The sequence below is a fragment of the Aquarana catesbeiana genome, linkage group LG04 (assembly GCF_042186555.1).
Source record: "Aquarana catesbeiana isolate 2022-GZ linkage group LG04, ASM4218655v1, whole genome shotgun sequence".
NCBI lineage: Eukaryota > Metazoa > Chordata > Amphibia > Anura > Ranidae > Aquarana > Aquarana catesbeiana.
In genome coordinates, this window is record NC_133327.1 from 383,610,949 (window position 1) to 383,635,171 (window position 24,223).

The window sequence follows — 24,223 nt, forward strand, 5'->3', positions numbered from 1 at the left end:
TGCACTTGAAATTGCACTGAAAGTGCACTTGGAAGTACAGTCGCTGTAAATCTGAGGGGTAGATCTGAAATGAGGGGAAGCTCTGCTGATTTTATTATCCAATCATGTGCAAGCTAAAATGCTGTTTTTTATCTTCCTTGCACGTCCCCCTCGGATCTACAGCGACTGTACTTCCAAGTGCACTTTGCACTTGTAGTTTGCACTTGTAGTGCAAAGTGGATTTGCCTTTCGTAACCCCTTGGTGTTTTTAACACAGCACTCTACCATATTAGCAGTGATGATTTTTGGTCGGTGTAATAATTCTTTATATCTTTTGACATGGCTGATTATTAATAGATTAGACCTTCAGGTCTATAAACACCATACTGCACTGTGCCACAACACATGCTCTTAGGCTGCAGTGCTAAAAATTGTGCCTTTTTCAGTAAACTGTAACTCACACTGTGCATTGTGGTGCACTGCGGTGCTTTACAACACAAGGTGCATTGGACTGCCATTCAAAATGAATGGCACCACGGCATACCAATTAGGGTTGCCACCTCATCCCTTTAAAACCAAACACATATTAAATGCACAGGTTCTGAGGCTAATTTAATTCAGATAAGGCACTAGTTGAGTTTTTTTACCACCTTAATCAGCCTCAGAACCTGTGTAATTAATAACAAATTAATTTTAAAGGGATAAGGTGGCAACCCTAGTATTAACGCACATATTGAGTGTTTCCACATGTTGTGGCAATGTGCATGTGTGTTACCACAATGAATAGGCGTTAACAAGCCCTGCTGGCAGATTTTTGATTTATCACTAAAATCATTATGATTGAGCAACAAGTGGAATGTCTGTAAGATACCCCAGATCTAGGCAGTAGCTCCTTATTATTTTACTCTGATTTTGGGTGACAAATAGCTATTGTGTTTTTTATAAAAAGAGTTCAAACAAAAACATAAAGCATTTTATTTCACATACGATGTGTTAAAAGTTATCCTTTTATTGTTGATGGTGCAACCCATGGTCTTGATTAAAAAAAAAAAATATTAAACATTATTTTTATGTAGGAAGTCCAGGCATACTCACAATTAAAGCACAACAATAACGATATAGAATACCTAAATTAGTCATTTAAACATTCAGGTCCAAAATTCTAAATATCGTATTTGCTTATTTAAAATGAGATATTTTGTCTTGTCACTGGCTGCTTGTCAATGCTCTGGATGCGCTTTTGGAAGAATAGTCAAACATTCCCATAGACACACTCCTAAACCTTGTGGACAGCCTTCCCTGAAGAGTTGAAGCTGTTATAGCTGCAAAGGTTGGGCCAACTCAATATTGAACCCTACGGACTAAGACTGGGATGCCATTAAAGTTCATGTGTGTATAAAGGCAGACGTTCCCAATACTTTTGACAATGTAGTCTATCTCTGATGGCCAAGCAAAATATCTAGGAGGTTGTTATCTGAGTGGTTGTCTATGGGGGAGATTTACTAAAACTGATGCACACAGAATCTGGTGCATCTGTGCATAGCGACCAATACATTTTTAGGTTTAAGCCTCCTTTCACACTAGCCGATTTCAAAGTTGCGTGATTTTCAGCGCAACTTTGGAGTCTGACTTTGATATGACTTTGAAGTGACTTTGACACTCTCTGGTATTGAGGTCATGTCAAAGGTAGTGGAGGAACCTTTTCTGAAGTCGCAGCAACGTCAGTAATGTCAATTGGTACGGCTTTTAGAGGTACATGGCATTTCACATGTCCTGTGACTTGGGGTCTCCTGCGAAGTCAATTCTTAGGTCGCACAGGTATGAAAGGAGCCCTATTGTCAAAGCTTAATTGAACAAGCTGACGTTAGAAGTCGATTTGTTACTATGCACAGCTGCACCAGTTTTTGGGTGCACCAGTTTTAGTAACTCTCCCCCATAGAAAACTGCTCAGACAACAATCTCCTAGATATTTTGCTTGACCATCAGAGATAGACTATATCTTCAAAAGTATTGGGAACGCCTGCCTTTATACGCACATGAACTTTAATGGCATCCCAGTCTTAGTCCGTAGGGTTCAATAGTGAGTTGACCCACCCTTTGCAGCTATAAAAGCGTCAACTCTTCTGGGAAGGCTGTCCACAAAGTTCAGGAGTGTGTCTATGGGAATGTTTGACTATTCTTCCAGAAGTGCATTTGTGAGGTCAGGCACTGATGTTGGACGAGAAGGTCTGGCTCGCAGTCTCTGCTCTAATTCATCTCAAAGGTGTTCTATCGAGTTAAGGTCAGGACTCTGTGCAGGCCAGTCACTGCACTGGTCCAAATCATATCATTATAGTGTGGGGTTGTTTTTCAGGGGTTGGGCTTGGCCCCTTAGTTCCATAAAGGGAACTTTTAAGGCGTCAGCATACCAAGACATTTTGAATAATTTCATGCTCTCAACTTTGGGGGAACAGTTTGGGGATGGCCCCTTCCTTACTTCCTTACAACATTACTGCGCACCAGTGCTCAAAGCAAGGTCAATGAAGGCACAGATGAGCAATTTTGGGGTGTGGGAACTTGACTGGTCCTGACCTCAACCTGATAGAACACCTTTAGGATGAATTAGAGCGGAGACTGTGAGCCAGGCCTTCTCATCCAACATCAGTACCTGGCCTCACACATGCGGTTCTGGAAAAATGGTCAAACATTCCCATAGACACACTCCTAAACCTTGTCAATACTTTTGACAATATAGTGTATGTACAAAAAATCATGTGGCCAACAGAAGGGAAACCAAGAGACATAATGATGGATCCACCCTGAGACAGTCCCATCCTGATGTTCTTGTGGACACCAGCAGAGAATATGGAACTTGGTTTATTTATAGAATTTGGTCTATCCCTGACAGCTGGAAGAGTAGATGACAAGAGCACATGAAAATATTAAAATAATATTTTTAGCATTTTTTTATTGTTTTAATGGCTTTTTAAACTTGTTTTCTGTAATCTGACCGTTTTAAATTTAAGCTATGCCTAAAGATCTGCTTTACGTAACTTTGCTCTCTATGCAATGAATCTAATTTAGTAATGGCCACCTCTCCCCTGCTAAAAATAAGTTAATATACTTACCTATTCCCTAGCTTCCATACTGCAGAGGCTGACATCACCATCCTTCTGTTGATATCCTAGGGAATGTAAAGTGGCCGAAACCTCACAACATTGCACTCCAGCACAGACAGTGGCGTCTCCAGCTTTCAAATTTAGGGGGGGCACATGGGGGGACAGGGACAAAAGTAGGGGGGCAACTATAAAATGCATATATATATATATATATATATATATATATATATATATCCTGGGGCCCTTTACTACGACCCCACAACGGGCCCTTTCACATGTTCTGCAGTGAGCTCCCTTCCTACTGTATTGGGGTCCCCCAGGGTGGCAGAAAACAAGAGATATATGTCACCAGCATATCAAGAAAATATAAGGATCCAAAGCAGTGGGAGAATTATCAGGGTTGCAAAGGTTGTCTTGCCTCCGGGCCCTGGTGTTCTGCCACTGTGGGGTTCCCCAGCCTCCTCTTGCTGTCCTGCCCCTGCTATTGACAGCGCTGGTCTGGCATCTCTTGGAATTTACAGGCTGGTCCTCCTGTCCTAAGGACGGGAGAAATCAGTCTGTTTTTCAGTAACTGAAAGTCCTGGTGGAGTCCTTCCTGCAACTCGCTCTTCTCCCTGCCAATGAGGATGCAGGTGAAGGAGCAGATCAGGCGGCCGTGGTTGTGTGAACGCTCGCATTATGCAGTGTCAGCGAGCAGGGGAGGGGGGAGGAATCACCCGCAGGAGTTGACTGGGGACTCTCTCCCTCTTAGACATTGATTTTTTGTAAAAAAAAAAAAAAAATTTTTTTTTGAGGCACATGGTGGGGCACAGCATAATGTTGGGGGGGTCAGGGCCCCCTCTGGCCCCCCCCTAGGGTCGCCATTGAGCACAGAGCAGGATCAAATAGTTGCAAGATTTGGGCTATCCCTGGGATCTCTTCACAAAGATGGTGACATTACCCTACTTTTATTCAGCTTAGAGCAAGGGGGCAGTGGCCCTCACTAGTTAAGCAGACCTTTCTATTTAAGTGCAATGTCCATTTAAATCCGTGAAAAATGTCAGTTTCCTGAATAGTGAATTTCTACCTGTCTTCCTGTCTTGAAAACAGCAGACTTTGCAAATACATTTCAAGAACATGCTGGCCTTTTCACCACCCTTGACATCTGTCAAGTTTTGTTTCATGAACCACTTAGTTCAAAACCCTGTTTTGAAGCACGTAACCCATAAATGTACCCTATTTTCAACTTGCTCTTGAGGCGGCAACATTATAATAAGGGGTTCTAATTAAATCTTGGTATTTATGTTCCAGACACATGCCAGCCACCCTGCCTATGTTTAGAGCAGTTTCCTGTATAAGTGTATGGTGGTGATGTTTGCCTAAACAAAGCTGTATGAACTCATGATGATATTTTTATTCATGTATGTCTGTGTTTCTATTTTTGTCAGCTGATTGATCGTGGAACAGCTCTGACTGAGAATTTAGACATGAAGTGTGCTTCCGGCAAACCACTAAAAAAACTTGTGTTAAAACCGAATGACACTATGGGGGTTGTTTACGAAAGGCAAATCCACTTTGCACTGCAAGTGCACTGAAAATGCACTTGGAAGTGCAGTCGCTCTCAATCTAAGGGGTAGATCTGAAATGAGGGGAAGCTCTGCTGATTTTATCATCCAATCATGTGCAAGCTAAAATGCTGTTTTTTATTTTCCTTGCATGTCCCCCTCAGATCTACAGCGACTTTACTTCCAAGTGCACTTTCAGTGCAAAGTGGATTTTCCTTTAGTAAATAACCCCCTATGTAATATGGTTTTGATGGTGATGTTAATGATTATAATAAGTTTATATCAGTATATTGAAAACACGCCTGAATATGAAATTACATGCAAGCAATAGAAGGTGGGACATCACAAAAACAGTGGTTTAAAGCGTATTGACTTGCAGCACTTGATCCTGGGTTTGGTGAATTCCTTCTGGGTTTTCTTCTTTTCAGAGTAAGATTACAGTAGCAATTTTAAAATACTGTATGTCTAAAATATCACTGGATTACATTTTTTTTTTGCAAAAGCACTGTGCACCATGAACAATTCTTCATATTTTTTTCTTGGGAAAATATTGCTTTTGCTTTTTATTTTTGTATTTTTTATTTTTGCACTTCAGTGCTTTTGAGCCAGACACAGAGCATTGCTACCCCATAATATGAAGTGTCTAAACAATAACTTCCATGGCAAGATTACCAAGTATTAATTAATGAAAGTTGCAGATCTAAAAGATTTTAAAAAATTGTATGAGCATGTTAAAGACTTTATGAGGTATTAGAGACTAAGTTTACATTTACATCCAAGCCTAAATCTGGGCACCCGTTTTTATTACTTTCAGATGTCTTAATGTATCCCTGCCCTTTTTTAACTGTTTGCTTTTATGAAAACTCTAATTACTGCTGTTTTATGCTTCTTCCCAAAGCAAAGAAGGAGTTTTACTTCCAGTGGCTGTATCAGAGAAGTTTCTTTGAAAGACACCAGTGCCAGTGTTAAGTCTCCACCCTCTCTGTGTGCTTTCCATTTACAAACAGGGGCCTGAGATAAATTTGCAGCCACATGGCTATATGTGGTGGGGCTTCATTGGAATGTCAAACCAACGTTTTCTGGATCATAACTAGTAATGGCTGCTGTGATAAACACATTAGTACTTGCCTACTACTTCCTACACTATCCAAGTATTGTCAGTAGCATAGATGCTCCCAACCTGAAATTGCCTGATCCCACACCAAATTCTAACACATGAACCAGTTCATTTATGTTTCACAATATATGAAATGCATAGGTAAATAGTGAGTTACCTTCAAAGCCTGGATTAACAAAGCCTTCCAAGTTCATCATATTCTGTTTGGGCCGAGTGCATCTTAAAGAGCAGCCTTTCAGCTCTTCAAGATGATTATGAATATGACTAAAGCTGGGTCTCTTTATCGGATCTTGCATCCAACACTTAAGGATCAGGTCCCAGCTGCAGAAAGAAAAAAAATAAGCTACCATTAATAAATGTTTGCTAATTATACACTTGTCTGTATTAATAGCCAAATGTTAAAGGCTAAGTGTACCTATAGTGAGGTTTTACGTAGGTACTTTTACGTAAATGCTGTGAGAAAGAGGCCCAATAAGGGTAAGTGTAAGTGTTGTCTTAGTGAAGATACTTAAAACTAATTCCACCTTTTAGACAAACCTTCAAAATCTACCTAGCATCATTAAAGTAAAAAAAGTAGCTTTGGCACCAATACTGCCCTCCTCTCTGGTAGGGTCTCCCCATCAGATTCCCTGTATCCAGATCCAGTGATGTTTTTTCTTTGTGCAATTATACCCAGTATCATTCAACCCACTTTTTGAGAGCCCTGGTTGTCATGGACATTCCCCCTTAGGGCTGCGTTATCACAATATTTCTGGACAATCAGATGCTCCCACATCATTACATGGGTGCCTTGCTGTCAGGAGGAAGGACCACAGCTGTTGCCACTGGAGAAGAGGAAGGACCCATAATTACACTGGACTGACCTGAAGACCTGGGGGAAAAAAAGTTCAGCTTTAAGTTTTGATTTTTTTTCAGGGAGGGAGGGAGCAGCAATACAATACACAAAAAGTTGGGCTTTAAATCATTTTTTTAAAGAATCTCTAACCCAACATTGAAAGGCCAGCACCAATAAAATGTAAAAATTTCTCTTGAAATTCTGATGTTATAAATGTGCACCAGGCTTTAATATAATAATTTAACCTCCCTGGCGGTATGATTATTTCGGATTTTAGGTGCTGAAAGCGGTACAATTATTTTGCATGGAAATTTGGCATTTTATATTGTAGGTCTGTAATTCTTAACAATAACACACTTAAATCTGTCCAAACAAGAGTCTAGTAGATATCCCGGGTATGATGAAGTTTGAAACACAAAAACATAAATTATAATATAATAAATAAATATAAATAATTAAAAAAAATAATAATATAATAATAATAAAATAAATTTCCCCACAATTCACTATCGCTCAATTCTGCAAGTGTTCTAATTTACTATCACTGTTTTCTAGCTGGTCTAAAGCCACTTTTTAACGTAAAGGGACACTTTTTGGTTGCTATGGACAATTTCCAGTTTCCAGGCAGAAAGAACAGTATATATAACATAAAACTGCATGCAGGGCATGGGCCAAAGCACTGGGGACAAAAGGGATGTGAAATAATTTCATACAGTACTGTAATCTGTTAGATTACAGTACTGTATGTGTTATGGTTTTGACATTTTTTTTAATTTGCCGCCAGGCTCCGCCCCCGTGCGGCGCTCGCAGGGAACGGAGCCTGGCACGGAGAGGCTTCGGAGGAGGACGGAGCCCACAGACACAGTGGGGGACATCGCAGGATCCTGGGGACAAGGTAAGTAGCTCCGCACCAGGATCCTGCAATGTAATCCCGAGTGTGGATCGGGGTTACCGCTAATGGGACTGAAATTTAACCCCGAGCCACACTCGGGAATACCGTCAGGGAGGTTAACAAATATAGTAAATAAAAAGAAAGAGGGTTGTTTGAGCAAAATGGTACTGAAAATGTACAGCTGTCCCCAATTGGTAGTTCGAGAGCAATTTGTGATTCTAAGCCTATTTTTTTTGTTGTTTGTGACAGCTTTTGACAGGTTTTTAGATTAGATTGTACTATTGTGTGAATGGTTTATATTGGTTTTATGGGTTCACAAATCTGCCATTATTCTATACTTTAAAGTGAATCAATAAGGATAAAAGTAGGATGTTACCATTGATGTCTTGGTTTTAAAGATTCAGGTTGCAAACCTAAACCTGGATTTACTACTTAGTAAGTCACTGTCTTGAAATAAGCATGTAATAATTAGGATTCAGACCTAACCTGCTGCATGCTTATTTCAGGTTAGGACTTTTTAGGTGTGAAGGCAGGATTAAGATGTTAGCCCACAAGCCTGAACCTTTAAAGTTAAGTATTGTAGCTTTTTTATTACTAACCTTTGGTCTACTGGTTAGGTTGAACATCTTTAGACAGAAGTTACTGTTCCCTTCAGATCAGATCAGCTCAAAGGGTACTTGTAAAGTACCTAGTTAAATGGTTATAACCATAAAAAAAATTAAGAAGTGTAGCGCTATAAGCTCAATGAATATAAACAGTGAATAAATATATCACAATAATATAAGGAATGAATATCAATATGTAGTTAATCTACAAAACTACTAAGTGAAACCATGGTTATTCACTTATCATTTTGAGGCGTTGAATGCATAGAAATTTTTTTCATATCAGTCACTGTTATATTTGCTTATTAAGTGCACCATGGTTTCACTTAGTAGTTTTGTAGATTAACTACATATGGATATTCATTCATTTATGGTTATTACTTTTACCCTAAGTCTACGGGTGTGTTAGCTGCTACTCTAGTATTCCCCCTTTTTTTAGCGCAGTGCTGTACTCACCCCTTTTATCTGTTTTTGAATATCTAGTTAAATGGTTGAAAGAAGCAATGTAGCATATTAGATTGTCATGGCTATGATCAGATTATAAAATTGTAGGGCTGTGGAAATTAACTATTAATTCCTCGATCAAAATTCTTTTGATCGGTACTCACCTCTCCGCCGGCTTCCGGGTCTTCAGGGAGTTCCGTCGAAGATCCGGTGACGTCACGGACATCGACGTTGCATTGTGTTCTACCTTCATCTTTTCCGGCCGATGCGTTATCACGGAGGTTTGTCCTTCCGTGATTGGCGTCATTTGCTATCTAGCCATTAGGAAGTGTTAGGCAATGAGGCGCAGGTGCTGTGCATGTTGCGCTCCACCGACCTCGCTTCCTGTTGACACACCACCCAGGGGGTTCAGTCTTCCTGGACTGCTGAGAACTGGGGAGCTAAAACAGCGGTGTACCAGTCATAAAAACTGCATTATTCATCAGGTTCAATGAATTACAAATACTGCAGGAAAATGATTGAAATTTAAAATAAGTTCTCTTTCAGATGGACAATGTGAGCAAATACATCCTATTCTCATTCTATGCCATATTGGATAAAACCTATTTTTACATAGATTTATCCAGGATCTATATGTGCGTTATAATTAATCAAAATTAGTCGATTAATCGATTAAAAAGAAAATCGATTAATCGAACACGAAAATTTTTATCAGTAACAGCCCTATAAAATTGGTATTGATTCATCCCTCCAAAAAAGGTATGTGGCACATAATGAAATGCTAAACTTTCTGTTTTTAATTCTCTTAAGTAGTTGAATAATAATCTCTGGAGATTGTGAATCTGGACCTTCCACACTCCCTGTTCATTTTTTTTTTTTGTTTTATTTATAGAAGTTAGAGAACGCCTAAGGAGTTATTGGATTACCTAAAGTTATTTATATACTCCAGAAGACCTGAGGTGAATGGGAGCAGAAAAAGAAACTATGGCAGGGAGATCCTGTCACTGGCTGGAGTCCTCGACAGATGTTCTAGTCCTTCCCCCCTTTATTCAAAACTATAAAAAAGAAAAATAAACTTTTGGCTGGAGCTGGGCTTTAAAAAGTTAAAAAAAGTAAGGGCTTTAAAAACTTAAAAAGTAAATAATGGTAGTAAGTTTAATTAGGTTTGTTGCTCTCACTCTCATATATTTGATACTTTGGGAGTAAAAGATTGCCTAATTTGGAAAACTCAAGATTATGAGCTCAGCTTCTATTTAAATATATAAAATTGGTAATATTCAAACCCAAACTTTTTTTTACATTATTCAGACCTATGATTTATTTTCATCTTCCCACCTTTTATGTTCTCAGTCTTACAAATCCACCACTACTCCCAATTAATTTTGAAAAACTTCACTTTGTCCAAACTCACATAATTCAAAGAGCATTGCAAAGATGGCCCAGCAAGTCCTGTTGCAGAATCCTTATTGGCAAGATAGAACTCTATCATCTTCGTACTATTTCTGCTCTATTTCTGTCCAGTTCACTGTCTCTTCTTCTCATCAGGACTTTTTGCTTTTTCTTTTGTGCTGCCAATATTCATTGAAGCTAATACTTCCAGAGACTACCCAATTCCAGAGATGGAACATTTTCACCATAGTGATACAGATATATCATACTGTATAGACAGTAAGGATTCATTAAGTATTTTCTTGCAATGCATTTATAATTATTCACTATTTTTTTTTTAGACTTGCAATGTCACATGATTTTAAAATATAACTGTATTTGTTCCTATGTGATGAAAATCATACTCAGAGCTGCTCAAAATTAATATTCTTAATAATCAATAAAATATATACCTAATAAACCATAATATATAGTGCAATTAAATACATAAAGTGCAAAAGGCCATCCTGGATGCAACCAGGTGAGTTTACCTGCCTGCTGTCACATTATGCTTTCCTTTTTGCTCTGTTAAACAGTAACTGTGGTTGTAGCCTTAATGTAAGCCTGTTGTTTCATACTGAGCATTTTATGAAAACTTCACAATCAGAGGTGATCTTCAGTAGAAAAAAATGCATCTCAAAATGATCTTTTAATGGAATAATAAGGAGGAGACATCTTGGCTTATTGTAGAGTTATTTATAACCAATGGTGAAATCCTGATCATTGTTGGATAAAGACCTTGAATGTTTATAGTTTATTGCTGGTGAGTGGGGACCCAGGAGAGGAGCACAGAGTGGCACTTGAATCCTCACAAGCAAGAGTCTACACGTGTATTTTGTTTTAAAAGGACTTTATGCAGTTTTGCACTTTATTAGCCAATTTTGCACATAATGCATTTAATTGCACTATAAATGATGGTTTATTAGGGATATATTTTATTGATTATTAAGAATATTCATTTGGAGCAGCACTGAATATAATAATTAGCATCACTACTATTGGGGTTTTTTACCTTACATGTCAACAGCAGCCCAATCACATTTAATTCATTATAGAAAGAAAGAAGATGTGAAGGGGCGAGTGGCGCTACCTATATGTCAAATTGTGCTCTACCAAATCCTTCTATAGTGGCTAAGTATTAAAAGACACAGTGTTATTGTGGAATAAATTATAACAAAACAGTTTCCATAAAGGTGATGGTGTGATAGTTATCAGCCTTGGGATATCCGGGTTATGATATATGTGATTTTCATAATCCTCATAAAAAAAAGAAATTGGCTCCCATAGTACAGTATAACCAAAACTTCCATTTATTAAAAGATTATTTTAAAAAATGTATAAAAACAGACAGACAAAAAATGCAGTTCATGCAGCGTAATGCCTAGTCCCATAGGGGCTGCACTATACAGCATAGGCAACCGAGCTGTAGGTGGACAGCGTGCACTCTGGTTGCATTCCACCCACTCGCTCAGCTTCCTGGAAGTCACGTGATGTGTGTAGTGACGCCGCTAGTCCTCTCATGCCGCGTACACACGAGCGGACTTTTCGACCGGACTGGTCCGACAGGACTATCCGACGGACTTTCGGTGGACTTCCAACGGACTTTCCCAACGAACGGACTTGCCTACACACGATCACACCAAAGTCCAACGGATTCGTACGTGATGACATACGACCGGACTAAAATAAGGATGTTGATAGCCAGTAGCCAATAGCTGCCTTAGCGCCGGTTTTAGTCCGTCGAACTAGCATACAGACGAGCGGATTTTTCGACCGGACTCGAGTCCGTCGGAAAGATTTGAAACATGTTTTATTTCTAAGTCCGTCAGACTTTAGGTAAAAAAAAGTCAGCTGAAGCCCCCACACGATCGAATTGTCCGCCGGAGTCCAGTCCGCCGGACCAAGTCTGCCGGAAAGTCCGCTCGTGTGTATGTGGTATAAGTTCATTTTTTGAGACAAAATAAGAAAAGCACATATTTTTGCAGGTAAAGAAATGTGAATGTATTTTTTTTTTCCTTCGGAGCCTGCAGAGCATTAAACCCACGATCAGTGGATCACGGGTACAATGTTAGGCTCTTGCTCACAGTGGGTTTGATTTACTAAAACTGAAGAGTGTAAAATCTGGTGCAGCTGCGCATGGTAGCCAATCAGCTTCTAACTTCAGCTTGTTCCATTAAGTTTTGACAAAAAAAAAAAAAAAAACTGTCAGCCGATTGATTTCTTTGCAGGGCTGCACCAAATTCTGCAATCTCCAGTTTTAGTAAATCAACCCCACTACCTAGAGCTGTCCGCCCATATATTTGTACGGGCAGACAGTTCCTGAGCTGTAGGCAGTGTGAATGAACTACGGGCATGCTGATCATAATGCCAGTAGTTTATTCAAGCTACGGTGACAGACAGGGCTTGTAGTTTTTCCATTCACAGATTTCTGTGAATGAATGATGCAGATGTGCAGGTGGAGCTGATTTAAATTGTAACAGCAGGCATGGGGAGAAGAACCCCCACCTGTTGTCACAGTGGGGGATCGGGATGTTGCCTACTAACATGTTACATGTGCACCCTAAATATGGGTGTAAATAGCAACTTGTTACTAAAAGAGAAGCATTAAACTGATGAGTTTTTCGGTCACTTTGCTCTCCTCCTATTAAAATGTTCCTCGTTAGCACATAGACAGTGCAGGACAGCTGATTAGCTATTTGTGGTAGACGCACCCTCCCCCTCCAAGTCTGAGCTCGATTTATTCGAGATTTCTACAGGCTGTCTAGAGGCTGCTAAGTCAAATTTAGGTACTTAACACTGCTTGCATTTAAAATTGCATTTATTTCTATATTAATGAATACAGAGCTACATTCATGTGTGTCTTTTATATCTGCTGGGAGACCGCCTTTATTAATTCTACCATATGACTAAAAGGGTTGTTATGGGCAAACACATGAGCCAGTTCACTGTGACCCCTGTGTATATCAACAACACTGCTGGGAAAGGTGTTTAGGGTAAATATTTAAAATTATTAATCTGGGGGAATAATTTATCCTTTAAAAATCACATTCATGACTCTTTTTATTCTAGATATAAACCAAATGCATACTTTTTTTCTCTAAAGGGAGAATCAAACAGTTCAACTGGGGCTGAAAAGTGTTTTTGTGGGTTATTTTTGGCAATTGAATGATTGATTCTTTACCAGCTGAGAGAAAAAGGAACAAGCAAAGCCTGTGGATCTATAAAATATATGCACACTGATGCCCCATTACCACACTGACACATGCGATAACTGAACCTATACATCATTGCATTTAAAGAGCGCAAGCAATGAAGATCAGTCTTGTAGCTGGTATAAAAGTTACTTTGATGAAGGGATGGAAGAAGAATATGTTTAGGAAGCTGTCAGCGAGTGTGGTATTCTTAAATGTTAGTGAGCTATGTGACACTATGTTTAGTGACAAGGTCACAGTAAAGTTGGATGGATCTGGTATGCATGTGAAATGTGAGACAGTCAGTTGATCTCTTAATGGGAAAAATAGCCTTAAAGAAGAAATCGGCAAAAGGCAAGTGTGCATGCATAGCCAAAGATATCATTAGAGTAGAAGAAGCACAGTCATGTTCATAAAGAGAGCAGCAAAAATGACAAATAACTTCAAATGAAAAACATTTCGTAATAATGGTAAGTGTGTTAGCAAAAGATGTGCACACATGGTTATTTTTAAAAATACATTTGCAATGGTGTGCAGTGACTTTTGGCAACCAAAGAGAAATCAGTTTCAGCAGTTAGTGTTAGGAAACCCAATAAAAGCTGATTCCTGATTCGTTGCTAATAAACAGCACTGCTTTTTGCACACTACAGTTTTTAAGCATTATCTATTTTGTTTAGTTTTTTGTTTTTTTTGTTTTTAAGGGGGGTAAGATACCAAATAGGGAGAACTAAGTCCAATCTAGTTTTTGGCACTAGTAAGGAATTAGCCATTGCTTTGGCATTTGCACAGTTTGAAATGGTCATTACATAAATAGCCCTCTACCCTCCAACACTGGGCACGATTGCGTTCCTACAAGCATGTTTGGTATTAGGATAATGTGGACACGCAGAGGTGACAAAATTATCACAATTTTAAAGTTATTTTACTGCTAAAGTTTAAGAGGCAGTGTGCATATACACAGGCACACATGTCTGAAAGTTGAAATTAACAGTATCTAACAGTAGTCACTACAGCGTGCATTTATGGGAAAAGCAATGTAATACAAATAAGATCGAGTTACAATATTATACCATTAGTGTCAGACTTCATTTAAAAGTATTGTATAGTAGTAGTGAGCAGGAATAATGTGAATGTATTTAGCTTAATATGTAGAGAAGCTGTAGGCACATTAGTTCTCGTCTGCATGTAAACATCAGTAACTATTGCTGTCCAAACTGGAAAATAAATATGCTTATTTACCATTGCAGTACGCTTTAGAACTTCCCTTAAAAGACCTATACTATAAATAATAACATATTTTGATACCAGTACACAATTAATACATATGATAACAGTTTTTAGTTTATTAATTCCTTTTTTTAGTTCATATACCTCATAATTATTTTCAACAACATGAAACTGAGAGAGTTTTGGACAAACAATAAAGAAAACATCTTTTTCTCGACTACATGCATGCAGTCCAGCGATGTCTGCATGTCATTTTTTTTTCTGTCTTGAATCTCTAGTTTTCTTTTTATCTTTCAAACAGTGTTTCACAGTTCTAAACCTTGCATGCAATTTCAAAATTGCTGCATTTGTAAATTACAAAAGCAAGTATAAGGGAATAGAAGTGGTAAAAAAAAGCACTTGTGGATTTTTTCCTTTGTTTGCTTTGATTTTATTGTTGTTCAGCCGGTCCCGAGCAGCAGCAAGTATTTGCCATTCCTTCACTCCTTCCATTCTATGCAACCATCAGCAGTGAGGAATGACAGCCTTGTGTAAGCTCTAGGTAAACCTCCAGTTCAAGCTTAGATGGCATGACTGCCTCTCCTTCCCAATGGAAAAGCACTGGACCACGCAAAGAAGGAAAGAGATTCAGAACCTTCTCTGAAGTATAGAGTATTTTCTTAGCTTCCAATGGTTGAGCAGATCAGCAAGGGAGAGAAGGAAAGGGGAGTATATGCTGCTGCAGAAGAGGACATTAAAGCAAACCTTGGCAAACCTTGACCCAACATATATGAGATTTTATTTTACAGTATAAAGAACAAAAATGCATTGTGTGCCATTGCTGTTTTCCTTTTGAAAAATATATTTGCCTGGCTTCCTCGTGAATCACTGACCCAGCATGCAGCAACCCATGTCCAGTTCAGTGACTCACCATAAGCTGTCTGGTTTTATCAGTGCAGCTAAATTCACCAGGCTTCTCAAAGTGCCTCTGCTCTGTATAACCTACAGTGTGTAGGTGAAGCTGTAAAAGGCTCACACAGACAGCAGTATTTGAAACCAGGAACCCACCAGTCTGTATTTTCATAGCATTTCATTCAGGGGAAAAGACTCTACTGAAGAATGAATTTTAAAGCTGAAGTCCAGGCACAACATCTTTCATATATATATATATATATATATATATATATATATATATATATATATATATATATATATATATATATATATATATATATATATATATATATATATATACATATACATATATACACACACACACACACACACTATTATATCAAAAGTATTGGGACACCTGCCTTTACACACACATGAATTTTTTTTTTTTTTTTTTCAAATAACGTTTTTTATTATTATTTCGTTTTTGCAGTACATTATGCATTAACAAATGGTAAATGTAACAGTGGTACAAGTATGCAAGTTGTTTGTATACAATGCTGGTATTAAATTGCTGTATTCCAACATTAAAACAGTGCAAATTGCCAACTGAGTGTCATCGTCTGTCATTTAGTATATCTATTGGCAAGTTTATAAAACTTTAATGTGGTTGCAGAACCATAACTTAGTTATCTGTAACTATAGAAGTCACAGGTTTACATAGTATAGGAGAGTAGAGGGGGGTAGCAGAGAGAGAGGAAGGTAGAGGGGGGTATAGTAGATATATCAGCGGTGGTGTTACCTGGTCATGGTGGATCCTGCCGGAGGTGCCATAGCTCCCAGACCCTGTTATGTGCTTCCAGTCTATCTTGTATTCTGGCTGTCATCTTCTCCATCACCTCTATATCCTTTATTCTAGCAGATAGATCCTCAGCAGAAGGAGGGGAAGAACGTTTCCAGTGTAATGCTATAAGGCATCTTGCTGCCATTAGTCTGTAACGTACCAGCTTCTTATATGGGGTGGGAAGTTTAAGTGGCGATAGGCCCAATAGGATGAATTTTGGGGACGCCTGGACTTGCGTGTCCAGGAGGCGAGCCAGTAATTGTTGGACTGTGGACCAGTAAGGAGTTAACAGTGGGCAGTTCCAGTATATATGTATAAAGGTGCCCCTTGCTCCTTGGCATCTCCAGCATCTATCGGAACTATTGGGGAAAATGGCATGGAGAACATCTGGAGTCATGTACCACAGCAAGAGGATTTTATAAGAGTTTTCTTTGTATAAAGAGCATAGTGAGCTCTTTGCTGTTTGATTCCATATGATCTGCCATTGTGAGATAGGGAGTTCCTCACTGAGGATCCCTTCCCATTTAGTCATATATAAGTGTTTACCCTGTCCATCCACAGAAAAGACGTTTAGGATCTTGTATATGCTCGATATGAGCCCCTTCTGGTTGCTACCTGCCAGGATTGTGGTTTCAAACGGGGATGGTGGTGAAAATTGCAGGGTGAGTGCTATAGTAAGTGCATAGTGCCAAATTTGTAAATACCTATAAAATGCCTGTCTGGGAAGGTCAAAATTTGTTTTGTAGTTCGGCGAATGGCAATAGTTTCCTAGTCCTAGGGTCCACCAGGTTCCCAAAGTGGAACAAATTCCGGGATGTCCAGGGATGTGACATTTGGTGAGTTAGACTATCACACACATGAATTTTAATGGCATCCCAGTCTTAGTCTATAGGGTTCAATATTGAGTTGGCCCACCCCTTGCAGCTACAACAGCTTCAGCTTTTCTGGGAAGGCTGTCCACAAGATTTAGCAGTGTGTCTATGGAAATGTTTGACCATTCTTCCAGAAGCGCATTTGTGAGGTCAGGCACTCACACTGGACAAGAAGGCCTGGCTCACAGTCAGCCAGTCAAGTTCCTCCACCCCAAATTTGCTCATTCATGTCTTTATGGACCTTGCTTTGTGCACTGGTGCGCAGTCATGTTGAAACAGGAAAGGGCCATCCCAAAACTGTTCCCACAAAGCTGGGAGCATGAAATTTTCCCAAATGTCTTGGTATGCTGACGCCTTAAGAGTTCCCTTCGCTGGAACAAAGGGGCCAAGCCCAACCCCTGAAAAACAATCCCCCACCATAATCCCCCCTCCACCAAATGATTTGGACTAGTGCACAAAGCAAGGTCCATAAAGACTTAGATGAGTGAGTTTGGGGTGGAGGAACTTGACTGGGCTACAAAGACTACTAACCTCAACCCGACAGAACACCTTTGGGGCGGAATTAGAGTGCAGATTGTGAGCCAGGCCTAATCGTTCACATCAGTGCCTGACCTCACAAATGCGCTTCTGGAAAAATGGTCAAATATTCCCATAGACGCACTCCTAAAGCTTGTGGACAGCCTTCCCAGAAGAGTGTAAGCTGTTTTAGCTGCAAGGTGTGGGCCAACTCAATATTGAACCCTACAGACTAAGACTAGAATGCCATTAAAGTTATTGTGCATATAAAGACAGGCATCCCAATACTTTTGGTAAATATAGTATATATTGTACAGGACGCCAAGGATGGGTCCTGGATGGGTGCTAAGTGGCACCAATATTTGGGTTGTGGTCCCTTTAGGGGAAATGTTTTGGGTACCTAGGGGTCTCACCGGTGATGGGTGAGGAATTCCTGGGCTAGTCAAGTAAAGAAGAGGACTGACTCGCAGTCCTCTAAGCATTAGTAGTGGCTTATTTGGGACCCGGAATTTTGGAGGTCCAGAGTGACATTTGAGTGCGAAAAGGAACTCCACTCCTGACTACAGGGGCTATGGGGCTATGGTCCCTACCGGGTTCAGCAGCCTTCAGCACATAAGGTAGGAAGCTCCTTGTGCTAGTAGTTGGAGTAGTTGAGCGGAGCCCTGGCTGTGTGCTGCACATGTGCTACAAACTGACAAACATCTGAAGCTGGATGCTGCTAACTCTTGAACTTTGCATATCTAATAATTTGATTTGTGCTGAAGATAAGCGGACTTTTTGTGTTGCATTTGCTAATGTTTTTGTCTGCTGCTGGAAGCTCTACATTGTTTGCTTAACCACTTGCCGCCCGCCATATAGCAGAATGACGGCGGCAAAGTGGTTTCAATATCCTGCCTGGGCGTCATATGACGTCCTCAGGATATTGAACCGCTGTGCGCCCCCAGGGGGAGCGCATCACGGCGATCATTTGGGGTGCCAGTCTGACACCCTGCAACACCGATCTAGGTAGTCTCTGACGGAGACTCTTTACCACGTGATCAGCCGTGTCCAATCACGGCTGATCACGATGTAAATAGGAAGAGCCGGTGATCGGCTTTTCCTCACTTGCGAGTAGAGTAGAGCCGATCAGCTGCTCTCCTGACAGGGGGGGTCTGTGCTGATTGTTTATCAGCACAGCCCCCCCTCGGATCCCACCCAGGACTACCAGGGAAGCCGCCCAGGACCACCAGGGAAGCCGCCCAGGACCACCAGGGAAGTCGCCCAGGACCACCAGGGAAGCCATCCACACTAGACCACCAGGTATGCGCCCTAGACCCCCAGGGAAATACTAATCTGTGCCCAGGCAGCTGCCAATCAGTGCCCACTCACAATGCCTACCACTGTCAGTGCCACCAGGGATGCCATCAGTGCCTCATATCAGTGCCGCGTATCAGTGACCATCAGTGCCACCTATCAGTGCCCATCAGTGCTGCCTATCAGTGCCCATCAGTGCCACCCATAAGAAACCATCTTTGCAGCCTTTTAGTGTCCATCAGTGTCGCCTATCAGTGCCCACCAGTGCCACCCAGTTCCACCCATGTGTGCCCATCAGTGCCGTCTATCAATGCCCATCAGTGCTGCATATCAGTGCCACCCATCAGTACCGCCTATCAGTGCTCATCGTCATTGCCCGTCAGTGCCCGCTCATTGGTGCCACCTCATCGGTGCCACCTTATCAGTGCCTGTCAGTGCCGCCTTATCAGTGCCCATCAGTGAAAGAGAAAACTTACTTATATACAAACATTTTTAACAGAAACAAAAGCAAAACTTTAATAATTTTTTTCTAAATTTTCGGTCTTTTTTTATTTGTTTCGCAAAAAATAAAAGAGGTGATTAAATACCACCAAAAGAAAGCTCTATTTGTGGGAACAAAATTATAAAAATTTAGTTTGGGTACATTGTTGTATGACCACGCAATTGTCATTCAAAGTGCGACAGCGCTGAAAGCTGAAAATTGGTCTGGGCAGGAAGATGTATAAGTGCCCTGTATTGAAGTGGTTAAAGAAAAAAAAAGGCTTTTACATTTAAAAAAACTGGCTGTTGAACGTAGTCCTGAGGTGCTAAATCCCTGAATATTACAACTGGTGTTTCAAATGAGAGCAGAGTGCATTGAAGCCACAAAAGCCACTTAAAAGTGAAACTGATGGCGGCAGAGAAGAACTAAGTTGTGGTGGATCGAGAGTCTCTCCATCAGATGGGCTCTGGACTCTCTGCTGTACTTTCTGCTAGGCAGGAGGATTCGCCTGGTGTCAGACCACGCCCCATTGACATGGATGAGACAAAACAAGCAGTCCTTTTCCACAGCGACAAGATGGTTCCTTTCTCTCCAATAGTTCAACTACTCCAGGAGTATATATACGTGTTTGTGCACTTCCGCCTGCAGGGGGCACGTGCGTGCCGCCGGTGCACTGCTTCTTCTGGTGCTGGGCAGTCGATGTCTGCCAGCACTCGCTGATTGTCAGACAAGAGCTTTGCCTTTCTAAACAAGGCAGAGTTCCGTTCTGACAGGGGGGAAGGGATGGATTCTGTGTTCCTGCAAAGTAGGGGCTCAAATCCAGCTCTTCACCTCGTAAAAGTAGCACACATAGTAAACACAAACACTGGCTAGGCACACATTTAAACCTTTGATCCCCCAAGATACTTAACCCCTGCCCAGCCAGTGTCATTAGTACAGTGACAGTGCATATTTTTTAGCACTGATCACTGTATTAGTGTCACTGGCTCCCACAAAGTGTCAAAAGTGTCAGTTAGTGTCCGATTGTCTGCCGCAATATCACAGTCCTACTATAAGTCTTTGCCATTACTAGTATAAAAATAAATAAATAAATAAAAATTCCATTATATAGCCCATAGTTTGTAGACGCTATAACGTAAACCAATCAATATACGTTCATTGGGATTTTTTTACCAAAAATATGTAGCAGAATACATACTGGCCTAAATGTATTTTTTTCAATTTTTTTTTTATTGGATATGTTTTATAAAAGAACATTGTCGGGTTTTTTTTGTTTATAGCGCAAAAAATAAAAAACAGCAGTGATCAAATACCACCAAAAGAAAGCTGTATTTGTGAAGAAAAAAATTACATGCATTTTATTTGTATACAGTAGTGCATAAACTAGCGCAGTGTTATACCGCAAAAAGTGGCCTGGTCATGAAGGGGGGTAAATCTTCTGGAGGTCAATAAATTTGTTTACTTCCGCCATAGACCGGAAGCGATGTTGCTTTGGTCCTCCAAGGCTTTAGAGGCGCTCAGAGATGATCTGGTCTCTGTCCGCCTCTGTGACCAGCCAGTCGCACCGTCGGATTGTTTCTCTGGCGTGCCTGTGAAAACGGTAAGCCCGAGAAATACAGGTAAGCGGGGGGAGGGGACGTCCCCTTCCGCCGCTTCTGAAAGCATTCCAGCAACTCATGAGCAACTTGGACTACTTTCATGTGAAAGCAAGCCACTGGCTGAAAACGAAAATACTGGGGTTATGGCCGATAGCTTCAGCAATAACCCCAGTAAACCACTTGCAAACCGCTATGTATATATACATATTACGGTCAGCAAAGAAAAATAAAGATTTTTACATTTAAGGTACCCGGGTGTTGCAAGATCCCCTAAATATCACTATATATATATATATATATATATATATATATATATATATATATATATATATATATATATATATATATATATATATACACACACACACACACACACACACATCACACAAATATATTTCTCAATGGCCACAAATGATATAAATCCACTTTGGTGTACCTTTGTTAACCCAGATAACACCATATAAAAGTAGTTGTGACATCATTACTGTACTATACAAAGCCTGTTCAGAGAGTAAAGCTGTGGGAGGGACACCAACTACTAAAGGCTTTTTACAGGAAACAGGGGGCGGAGACAAGACCAGCCACTCTGCACAAGGAAAGAGCAGCACTGACCAGTCATTATTACAGGAAGTTTCTACACAGAACAAAAGCTTCACACTGGATTACTGCACAGATCTGGAAGAAATACACAAATCACATCAAGATTCAAGTAAGATTAAAGGATATTAAGAGGTATTTTTGAGAAGTATTTTTTTCACTGACACATCACATATAGTCCCTCAGACCAGTTATATAAAATAACTGAAAGGTGCAATATCATGGATAATTAAATATTTTGTAAGAGTAATGCCGCATACACACGATCGGATTTTCCAACAACAAATGTTGGATGAGAACTTGTTGTCGGAAATCCCGACCGTGTGTAGGCTCCATTGTACATATTTTGTCGGAATTTCCGACAACAAAAATTTGAGAGCTGGATCTCAAATTTTCCGACAACAAAATCCGTTGTCAGAAATTCCGAGCGTGTGTACCCAATTCTGACGCACAAAATTCCACGCATGCTCTGAATCAAGTACGAGAAGGAAGCGCTCGGTCTGGTAAAACATTTGTCACACATTCGTCACACTGCAAATTTTTAAATCTTTCAATGCAGCGCATTCTCTTCTTCTTTATAATGCTAGAATTATGAAGTTGTTTTGCAGCTGATATTCACACAGAGTTTCTAACAAACTGATTTCTTTAATATTTCTTGTGATCTCATGAATACATTTTTTTTTGCCAGATCTCCAGAATAATGTTTTTAATTTTTGTTTATAGTAATATCCTCTTTTTTTTAAATCAAGATCTCCCCTTTTTTTTTTTTTTTTTTCTAGTGATCTCCATAATATTTTTTTACGTTTTGTGTGTCAAGTTACCACAACACCATTATTATCTTGTATTTTTTAACCTCAAGGAGATTGGTTGGTGTTGGTGTCCCTTATTAATTTGACATTGTCTTTTTGAAATGTACCTGCCTACTCACAAACAAACTGTCCTTTTTTAATTTTAACACATAGCCAATGATTTTAGACAAAAAATAGATATTTATTAGGAGTCATAACAAAATAAAGAGGAAGGCAACGTTGGATAAACTGATGAAATTGGCGAAGCCTTTGTACCCCAGGGCCCAGATCAATTATTTGACAGGCAAAATTGGGAGCCTGAGGAGTTTAATAGGGAGCACAATCCAGTCCAGAACTCCAAGAGCTCAGGAACAGCAGCAGGTGACATATATGTCCCCAGGCTGTGGGCTTACAACAGCCTGCGTCTTTTGCCAGACCAGACTGAACCCAGGCCATCGCTCTCTTGTCTTCCTTACATGCTTCCTTCCACACTTGCTTCCAGGCTGTGGCTCTGGTGTTGGAGTTGTGGCAGGAGGTGGAGGAGGAGGATGGTCCAACTCACACAAGTGGGTTTTGCTTGTGAGTTTGCCCTTCAAACCCCTTATTTAGGGCCATATATATTTCTTCCTCACAAAAGAGGCGTTGCCCCACCACCATTTCCTGTATTTTGTTGGCAGCCATGCAGGCATAGGCCTCAAGAAGACGGGGGGGTTCTGAGGGCTGCATAAGCCTGCTGAATTAACCCAAGTGCTGACTCCTCCATGCTCCTCCCCTTCCTGGGCCTTTTTTGTTGAAGGCGGAGGGGAGGGACTTGGGATTCGGTCAGGCTACTGGGCCCGGCCACCTCCTGGCTGCCACTTACCCCCACCACCTCCTGGCTGCCACTTACCCCCGCCACCTCCTGGCTGCCACTTTCCCCTGCCACCTCCTGGCTGCCACTTTCTACAGCCTCCTCCTTGCTGAGGATTGCCTGTGTATGAAAAAGGGACATAGTTTTAGTTTATTATTCATCAATCACACACAATTTTGAGAAATATGTAAAAAAATGCTATACCCGACTAAAGCTGGGCTCCTCCACATCTTCTTCCTGGGTGGAAGGCCCAGGTTGTACGTCGGAAGCCTCAGCTGGGGTGGAAGGAAGAGTGGAAGGAAGGTTTGAGAGTGATGGCCTGATTTCAGTCTGGTCTGAAAGAAATCACAGTCTATTGTAGTACCAGAGCCTGGGGACATAAATGTTATGTGCTGCTGCTCCTGATCTCTGGGAATCCTGAACCTTCTTGCGCTCCCTATTATAAGTGCTCCTCAGGCCACCAATTTTGCAATTCAAATAGTTGATGTCTGCCGTGGGGATCTGTGGCTTCACAAATTCCAGCGATTTATCCAGTGCTGCCTTCCTCTTTAGTCAATTTGTATAAAAGGGATGTTTTGTCTGCCACAGACAGGGCAGCTCTCTGTACAAATCAATGAATTGGGGGAGGAAATCATGATCGTTGAATCGATCCATTTTATCTGCAAGACAAAACACAAGACAAACCCTAATGTCAGGCTAAACTCACATAATCTTGTCCCAATATAGGCCTCAATCTCTAAGCAGTATAGGCCACTGATGCCCCAAGTTCAAATTGTACCTTCGTTAGACCGATCGGCACTTCCGCTACTCCGTCCTCTGCTCACAGATCGTACATATGACGCACACGTTTTATGCTTTATATACACTGCACATGCATGAAACTCTGCCCGCCCCTGACCTTCTTTATAGTATATTCTCCACCCCATCTCTTTCGGCGCAGTGGGAGAGCACATGGCGGAGAAAGAACAAGTGCATGAAGACAGCAGCAACAACAAAAGCCCAGAGCCACGAACGTCCCGATCCCGGAGGAGATTTAAGGCCTCTAATATGTCCTTTGTAGAGATGGTGGAGATGGTGGACATCTTGAAGAGAGCCGACTATGATGGGAAGTATGGACCTTACCCAAACCCAAATGTCAGAAAAGACAAGAT

At 40.7% G+C, this 24,223-nt stretch overlaps 1 protein-coding gene across 1 annotated transcript in view; it reads right to left on the reverse strand.

Moving 5' to 3' along the window:
• Positions 1 to 24,223, reverse strand: part of ROS1 (ROS proto-oncogene 1, receptor tyrosine kinase) — a 249,252-nt gene that overhangs the window by 3,610 nt on the left and 221,419 nt on the right. Inside the window, exon 40 of the mRNA XM_073627146.1 lies at positions 5,896 to 6,059. Coding sequence (XP_073483247.1) covers positions 5,896 to 6,059 — 164 coding nt within the window. The remainder of the gene's footprint in view (positions 1 to 5,895; positions 6,060 to 24,223) is intronic.